Source organism: Cariama cristata, unplaced genomic scaffold (assembly GCF_000690535.1).
Source record: "Cariama cristata isolate BGI_N322 unplaced genomic scaffold, ASM69053v1 scaffold19350, whole genome shotgun sequence".
NCBI lineage: Eukaryota > Metazoa > Chordata > Aves > Cariamiformes > Cariamidae > Cariama > Cariama cristata.
Window position 1 is genome coordinate 45838 of NW_009596615.1, and position 9457 is coordinate 55294.

The following is a 9457-nucleotide window of genomic DNA, read 5'->3' on the forward strand; positions in this document are numbered from 1 at the left end:
ACAACAGGAATGTTGTCAGTCGATTTTGGTACGTGTGACAAAATAGATCTGAGCCATGTCATTCAAAATAAATAAATAAAATCCAAGACTCAGGATAGGACTTTTAGAGAACATGTCTAAATTCAAGTCTAGATGATTTAATCCCTCCTAGGTGAGTTAAAAGGGACATTAAAACCCATAAGCAGTAATAATCTCAGGTATAGGGAAATGTAAGTGGAAATGTTATAAATCCTTCAGCAAAAAGGGAAAACTGAATTAAGTAGTACCACACTCAGACAGAAAATAATTTAATCACAAATCTTCTAAGAGGCATTCTGGAAATAAGAAAGAATATTGAGGAAGAAAGGAGAAAAAAAAAAAAAAGAGTTCATTTGCTGCTGCCAAATGCAGAGTTCGACACAAAAGTATTTAATCTGAAAAGTTAATTAAATTGCTGTGTTCTTCCTCGGTTTTGTTCTTACATAGATTTTGCTCTCCTCCTGCCTGTGTTTCCATTATTTTACCAGCTTTTTTGACAGTTCAGTGCTTCCTATAAACACAGATTACACTTGTAAGCAGTACACTTTCCAGAAAAAATATTTATGATGTCAAGGATTCCTGAAAAAGTCTGGCAGCTAATCTATTAGGCATGCTACCAGTGAGTAGAACAAAACCAGAGAACTACAAAGAGACTGAACATTGCCAGCCACGACAGACTTGGAATGGAATTTCTTGCATCAGTGGCTGAATTATAACTTTTAATACCAAAAAAAAAACCCACCCACCCCAAAAAAATCACTACACCAAGACAGAAAAGCAATGATTAACACAGATTAAAATGTCATCATTATCACACACACACTAAGGACAGGGTGAAAGAGATCTTTCTGATCCAAAAACCCCACAAATGTTTGGGAAAGTAAAGGTCTTATTTCACTGTCAGGAAAAGGTCTAATTCAACCTGTCGCTCAATAACTCACGCCAAGATGATGCTCTGAAATCACCAAGTTCTGGGAATATAGTCAACTCAATCCCAAGCGTCAGCAGATTTTCCAGTATGTAACACTATGGCTAAGATGCTATTTTGTTTGAACTTTAAGCTGTCCAAACATTACTCTCTTTTTGAGCATCACTCAAGAATATTAGAGCTTTGGTCAACTTCAGAGGGAAGCTAGAAATTGAATTTCAGGCCACTGGCCCACTGTACCTTCTGATTTTATGGGGCCCAGGTTTTTCATAACGAAGGTTTTGCAAGTGCACAGCATGGAGAGGACTGACAGCACTATACGGATATCCACAAGTGTCACATCCAGTTCCTGTGGCACTAAAAAGATTTTTGTTTTGCAGATCCCTTAATTTAATAATAAAAAAAATACAGTTAAATTATCTTTGGTTTGCCTTTTTTTTTCCTTAGCCTGTCCTGTTATTTCATGAGAGGGTCTCATATTCCCAAATATTGCTGCTAGAAAGTAACCAGCTCAATAACCCAGCTCCACCTGGTGGAGGCTAAAACTACATAAATTTAAATCAAGCATCTCCAAAAAGGGACATCACAACTGTAAAAAAACAGCCTGGGTAAAAATCAAAGTAGACCGCCCCATCAGGCAGCAGCTTTCTCCTCAAAACCCCATAGAATTCCATCACTGCACAACCATACATACAATCAAGAACAAAATGGCTCCAATGTCTTTCTATATTTTTTTAAACCAACTCTTCTATTCTTCAGACTTACATAGAAGGAGCAATAATTATTTACCTGAATAATATCTGACAGCTTATGCAATCCAGATGTATTGACAAATATCCCAGTACCTAGAGAAAATAACGCATGATTACTTTCAGAACGCAAATATACATCCGTTTGTATATATGCGTATCTTATCTGAACAGCACAACACTCTGAATACAATGACTTGAAGATATTATCTGAAACAAGTAAGTTACTTCAAGTTTCTCATCATTATTAAAGATGCAAGGAGAAACATAAAACTGGTATTCCAAAGGAAGTTTCATGTCTCTGACGCATTGGGAAGCTGTCATCTGAGACAATTACTTAAACTTCTTAAGGCTCCTCTACATTAAAAATTGGAAAGGAGATAATTGAAACAAAGATAAGCATGCTTAAACTTTTTGGTTACTTCTTCAAAAGCTCACACAACTAATATTAGTCTCTCGAAAAAAAGAATAGAAAACTGACTACTACATTATGCAGAGAGATAAAACCAACCTTTGCTATAGCTATAAATAGCCCTTTACAATCATCTCCAAGCTCCTAGTATGCTTAAAACAGTGACTACAGAGAAGCAGTTAAAAGAGCATATGAAATAGACTGATGATGAGAATTTGATCATGGAAATGATAAACAGATGCACCTGTTAAGCCAGAGTGCAAACAGGCCAAAAGAAGAAAGATGCTCAGGGGAGAAAAGGAAAAAAAAAAAAAAAAAAGAAAAAAAAGGGAAGAATAGACACGTTCTGAAAGGATGCACTTGCAGAACTGACAGGCTATATTCTAGTCTCCATGGAGCGGGCTTCCTCTCTTCAACGTCTTTCCTGAAAAGTCTGCTAGTAAGAACTAACCAAATCATTTTCCTAGCACATGTAGAAGTTGGGAGATGCTGATGGACAGTAGAACAGAAGTTTGCTAAACCAAGAAAAAAAAGCCCACCACATTATGTGATTACCAACTAATAAATTTACACTTACGGCCTGAAAGAAACTGTAAAATCTGTTCTAGCAACTCCAAGAGTGAGGATTTGGTCTGGAATGTTATTTGGGCCTCTGCAAACAGATCAAAGATGTAGCTGCAATTTACAAAGAAAAAACACAAATGAGTAAACACTGTAAATAACCACAGGACACAACTACTGTTACTCTTCTACAACAAGGATAGTTTCACCATCTAGCAAAACATGTTCTTGTCTCCATGAGAAAAAAAAATTAAGGATTGGGTTATAAAGACAGCAGGCAATATTGACATGACAGAAAGCATACTGACCAGATCCTTCATTTTCCATGATTTTTCTACAACATACAATATTTATTAATTTAGAAACAGATTTGCATGCAATTTCCATTATTTTCTTACAATGTACAATATGCATTAGTTTAGAAATAGGCTTAACAGAGCTCTGAGGTACCTTAAAACAAACCACTGCAGCACTAGCACCTCTGTTTAAACCATGACCCAAAACTGAAAGAACAGTGAGGAGCTTCTTCCAGCTCAGAATACCCGATAGGCATACACATGGCATAGGATTTTCCACTCTTGAAACACTTTAAAAGGGAGTTCCACCAGAAATTATTACTACAGAAAAGGGGATTTAAGGAAACCCAAAACCCTGAATAAATATTATTTCCAGAAACTAGAACAGTGCTACCAATCCTAACAGCTGGCCCAGTTTCACCTAGGTCTAGAATTTGCTGTACTTTTAACATGTGAACATATTAACAAGAAGAAATTTACCTTCCCTCTTTGGTGACTCCACTATCATTCGGTGGCAGTTCTACTGCATCAATAGCACTTTCTAGCTGAAGAAGAATTTCTTTAAGAGAATCAGGAGGGAAAAACGTTAGGGTTTACAGAAACTCACTTCTGGGACATACCTAAGCCTCTCTTTCAAATGCACGTTATTACAAAGGCTGTTAGCAAAGACAGCAACCTAGCTGTTTTCTTGATTCTATAAACAAATCAAAATGATCAAAACCAATTTCCTAGACATCATCCCTAAATATTCGTATTCAACTTTAAGACTTCCATGGGCTCAATTCCTAAATGAAGCTTAAGTTGTCAGCGAAATGTGAAACTCCTCTCTATAGATGGGGAAAGTTGTTCCTGGAAATGCTTTGTAAACATGAGACATCTCAAGTTCTCGCTATTAACTTTATGTACCACCAAGTTCTTACAGCAGAATGATGCAACTAATACAATTCCAGCACACTGAAAAGATTAGAAAACAAGGGAACTTCTAGCAAAGAAGGAAGCAACACATTCATCTGCCAAATCTCTCATCTTGGGAAAAAGCTGTGACTAAACATTCCACAACATTCTCTGAAAAAAATAGCCAACTTAAACTCCCATGAATTTCTCAGTTATGAGCAATGTCTACAGAAATGCTAAATGAACCCGATTTATAGTTGTTGACTTCTTGAAACTGTTACAACAACAATTTTCAGCAACACAAAAAATAACCTTACTCTTTATCTTTGCTATATCTTCAAGTTCCATGTTCAGGCCTGTTGAAGAAAAGAAAGATTTCAAAGAGGATGTCTCATGTCTGTTTCATTCCTAGTTTCTTTATGCCTTTCCAGAAATTATAGATAGGAAGGCTAGAACTGTGTATATGGAGAAACATCTTCTGTATTCCACTCCCTGTTCTCTTTCACAGCCTCTCACGTCACACTGGTTTGGCCAAATCTTTTCATGTTTGTCTGGCAGTGATTACTAATTAACAATAATTTATCTACTAATGAGAGTAAATTTTCCAGAAACTGTTAGGAAAAGTTATTTTCCAGTTCTTGCTAGTGGCACTCTACAATCCCAGTGAAACAGTGGTTTGTGGTTGTCAACGCACCTGAATTGGTCAACTCCATATTGAATTCAGCATTTATTTCATTCTGTTGAACCACTTTGGCTTGGTCTTCCAGTACAACATTTATAGCATCCATTGCCGAAGCCAAATCATAGGGTGTCAAGTCAAAAGAAGATGACTCCTCACACAACTTCTCCTACAATATAAGGAATGGAAGCATTATTTGGACTGCTCAGTGTTCTATTTGCTCAGGCAATTTCATAGATGATAAAGTCCAGATGACCAGGCTTGATTTCATTTCTGATCTCCAGCTCAGGCCAGAGGACATTCCCTAAACACCCGGAGACTTTGACCATTACTAGGCATCCTTTTTTCTGAAATGTAGAACAGATTTTGCCTCTTCACATTATCAACTTTCTACCATTCCCATCTAGTAGCAAATCATTGTCATCATTAAGATCCCTTTTGTTTTTAGTAGGTGTCACCTCTTCTGTGTTCTTGATGTTGCTGCTAATAAGATTTTTCTTGACATTCTTTTGTTTCTCCCACGCAGTTGCCAAATAACGTGCCATCTGATGACAAATTGTCCAAGTAGCAAATTTTTTAGTTAGAGAATCAGTTTGTCCTTTGAAAGAGCCCCTTCCTGGTCCTTCTCACACTCTTAGGAAATACTCATATCCCTACATTTGCTCATATGAAGACATGGTCCTTGCCCCTCATGATCTTGCAGAGATGGGGGCGTGGAGAAAAAACGGAAAGGGGGGTCATGGGAAAAAAAAAAAACAAACAACCAAAAAAACACCAAACCACAAAACACCAAACAGTAAAATGTATATTATTCACATGTAAAATTTGGGCCAAAATCTATGCCAGAAAAAGTACTATTATAGAGAAGGAAGGAAACATGCTAACTTTCTATTAAAAAAAAAAAAAAAAAGACTGATTGGAACAATCCCCACATAGAGAGTTTTGTCAAACTTATCAATAACCTTGAAAAATAAGTCACATACTGTTTTGTCACAAACTTTTCATTCACAGAAAGAATCCTTTTCCCCAAGGAACAAAGAGAAATATTAAGAACTAACCTACACAAAAATTTGACCACAATAGCTATGAAGAAATAAGTTATAAAGAAAAAAATGCCAAACCAGCTGCATGCATAAACAATCTAATCGGAAAGAAGTTAATTTTATTTCAGAGTAATTGCCACATTTCCACATATTAACCTGGAACAGACAGTACAATGGGAGAACTATTGCAAAACAAGTTGTTCCAGAATAGCTGTTCTGGTTAATTTCTGCATGCAGGCATCAATTAATATTTTTTAAACACTACAAAGCAAAAAAAAAAACCAAAACAAAACCCAAACAACTATGACCAGATTTCCACCCACTTTTCAACAGAAAAAAGGATGTTCTGATCAAAGGAGCACATACTGGACACAACTCTGTGACCATCTTCAGTCATCAGTGGCCCGTTTACTGAAAGATGAACACGCAATCAGCTGTTTAGCAGAAGTCCCACTGGGAGGTCATTCCCGTGGCACAAAAAAGGGACATAATTGCATTTCATTAGTCAGGCAAAGGGCTGCAGTTTCGAGCCAACTAAGAGGAAGATCTCATAATGCAGCATAATTTTTTTTTCCTTTCTTTCCTTTTTCTCTGAGTGAAGACTTGGAAATATTACAAGAGTTACATTTGCCATCTACTGCACTTCGACAGCTGATGCAGCTGAGCTTCAAGAATGATCTTTCCCGATTTCTTACACCCTGGAAGAGAACTCTCCAAACAAGAAAAAGAGCACCCTCATAAATTTGGAGATCCACCCTTCAGGAAGAAACTATCAACTTGTAGAAAATCACAGTAGTGTCAAAGGACTGTTAATTAAACTACAAAGCTTTAACTGTCACGGAAACAAGAAACGTTCACGATAATGCACATTAACAACATACAGCTAAGTACAGATTTTACAGACTGTTTGTAAGAGGGCATGGGTCCATTTTCCTCTTTGGATGAGGTTTGAAAAAAATGGCAACAGGCCAGGAAAAAAAAAAACAAAAAACTTACCACATTGTGAGCTTCATCAAGTATTACCACAGTCCCCTTCAGGTCCAAGTTGTGTGCTCTTCGGCTCTAAAGACAAAAAAAGAGAACGAGGGAATGGACAAAAAGACCACTGAGAAATACAGATCTGATTGACTGAGAAATTGGCTCATGAGACAGATTTGGGTTTTCATGTATTTTGAATTACACACACACACCCCCCACGAGAATACAGCAAGTAATCACTGTGCTGCCTAATATATAAACCACAGAATCATTTTCTCTGGAAATGAAGGTGCTAAAATGCATCATGTAAAAGTTTATGGAGGTCACAACTTACATTGCAATAAAGAAAAACACAGATGTACTATACCAGGATGCACAAGTTTAGCAGAATTCATTTCAGTCACTATTTTTGCCAATAGGGTCCTGGGAGGAGTGGGGATTTGCCTTGTTTTTACAAATTTATGCTTATGTCATCTTTGCAAGAAGTGGATGCTCAGGAAACACCCCCGACAGCACCAAATCACATAACTTCATTTCACAATGCTTCTTTGCTTAAGGTGGTCAGAGATTTTTTAAATTTTATTTAATTTTTTAATTTATTAAACATTTGGTCTTTTTGTCTTCTGTAGCAGTGGAATGTAATCTGGCTTTTACTGTAATTCATTAATTACTCCAAGTTGCATGAAGATGTCAGCAAATTCGTTTCCTCAACAGAGTTTTCAAAAGTTTCATTTTCTATCCATGAAATACGGACAACATACTGCAACAGCTTTTTTCACAAAGCCAGCAATTATTTTTAAGAGATATGTCCAGTCTCTACTGAAAAAGTTTCCTTATTCTAGAGATCAAGCAACTGGCTGCAGAAACAAAAATGTCTCAGAATGCACGCAAAAATACTGTACAGTATGTGACTGAAGATTTGTATTCAGGAGGTAAATATCACCAAACAACAAGGGCATCACGTTCTGCAAAGCTAATTCTATAAAAACAGCAAGACCTCAAACAAAAAGAGAAAAAAGAAAATATTTCTTAACTGTGGGAAACAACTTTACAGAGAAGGCCACAAAATGGCATCTTCTATGGTTCTGAATTTGAACTGGGTTTTGATTAGTTTTGAAGTATACCACATAACGCATTCACTTGCTATGCATCAGTCCTTCACAGCTTATCTGCTAAAAACCAATATAAGATAAATAGAAGAACAATTGCACTTAAAAGCAAAGATATATGTTACCTTTGAGTCTAGTAAATAGTTGTAAGGCATAAAAATAATATCTGCTTGCTGCTTCAGGCTTCGAGAGAGATAATAAGGACAAGCTCTGTTTAAAAAAAAGTAGCACAAATTATAAAGTAATTCTGGCACAAATATTAAGGGTGCATTCAACATTCATGTACTATGTTTCATACTCTCAAGCATTTCTAATCAATTGCTTAAGGAGTTGAAATTGGCATGTTTAATTTTAAGGCAGATGATGAGCTCTATTCCCACAAGTCAAAAGTAGTGTAGAAAGTAATACCTAGCTGTGCAGCTCAACAAAACAAAGAAAAAAATTAAAGAAGAAAGGGTGTCATTCACTATGGCATTATTTCACCTCTTTAGGCTAGAAGTAATTGCTGCACTGCACTATTTTATCTCAACAAATCAGTCACCTCATCCTCTTCGATCTGAAACAAAACTGCAATATCATTTGTCATGTCAGATAATATTGGTAGCCTCCGCTAAAGCAAGAAATAAAATATTGGTGAGCCTGACTTAGATCCAATTCAGTCTTTTCACAAGTAAGGACTGAAATAAATTGCTGTATGACGAAAACTGCAGTAACAGAAGTTAAGGCTTTAGCGCACACATGATTTTGTTGGAAGCTGTCCTTGCAACATATTTAGCCACTCCAGTTTGCTCTCATCATTGTTCTGCTACTTTAGCGTACGTCAAGTTCATATCAAGGTATTAGTAAAAATGAGCACAGAAATAGTTTTCACTATTTTCACAAGTAAGGTCATAAGAGATAATTTACCTGTGCTTGTTTCCATTTTTAACCAAGTCTTCGATATCCATGATTGATTCAATCAGTTCTTTCTCTGTACTTTTTTCTGTGAAAAATTACATTACAACCACAAGCTTAGACAAAGATATCACACAAAGAACTGTTGTTACCCTGATCATCACGCTCATCCACTTCCTAAAATTTCATTCTTGAAAGACATTAACACAGAGCAAAACACACACACACGCACAGGCAGATTCTGCCAACTCTTCCAAATGTCACTACCTGCCTAGCAATTCTGTCCCTCTCCAAAAAAATAGGGCTTTACTTTCACAGCCAAACTCACCTTCCACATTGTTATAGAAATGACAAGCACGAGCCATCACTTTCATTCGGCACATGTAGATCTGTAAAATATAGTATATTTCAGCCCAGAGTAGCACAGCTTGTCAAGCACTAAAAAGTGCGTTAAGGGGTGAAGAGCCATTAGTTTTCTGTAACACCAGCTAATGAATAAATGCTAATCACAGTTCTTCAGTTTTAAAATTATGTGTCCCTCTGTCCACCTTAAAAGTTAGGCTCTCTTCTATGCAGAGCAAAACACTCAGATGCTCAGAGGAGATCTCATTACATTTTGCCACTAATACATTTCAAAACAGTAATCTTTGATGTTACTTGAAAAATAACAGGTAAATCAATCACTGAAGCACTATTTTGAAATTATTGTTGCTCTTGAAAAACACTTAAGTTGCAGATCAGAAAGTAAACTGCAGACTATTAACTCTCATGTCCTACACAATGGCATCCTTCTCTGGACGGAAAATGCTACCAAAGACTCAGAATTAAATTTTGCACTCACAAAACTAGAAACTGAAAGTTCCTCTAAACACATTTAGAACTATTACCTTTCCCTA

At 36.5% G+C, this 9457-nt stretch overlaps 1 protein-coding gene across 1 annotated transcript in view; it reads right to left on the reverse strand.

Moving 5' to 3' along the window:
- Window positions 1–9457, reverse strand: part of RTEL1 (regulator of telomere elongation helicase 1) — a 43966-nt gene that overhangs the window by 31921 nt on the left and 2588 nt on the right. Inside the window, exons 5-13 of the mRNA XM_009706930.1 lie at window positions 8890–8950; window positions 8574–8649; window positions 7793–7877; window positions 6577–6642; window positions 4553–4706; window positions 4176–4214; window positions 3445–3523; window positions 2685–2782; window positions 1736–1791 (exon numbers count right to left, since the gene is read on the reverse strand). Coding sequence (XP_009705232.1) covers window positions 1736–1791; window positions 2685–2782; window positions 3445–3523; window positions 4176–4214; window positions 4553–4706; window positions 6577–6642; window positions 7793–7877; window positions 8574–8649; window positions 8890–8950 — 714 coding nt within the window. The remainder of the gene's footprint in view (window positions 1–1735; window positions 1792–2684; window positions 2783–3444; window positions 3524–4175; window positions 4215–4552; window positions 4707–6576; window positions 6643–7792; window positions 7878–8573; window positions 8650–8889; window positions 8951–9457) is intronic.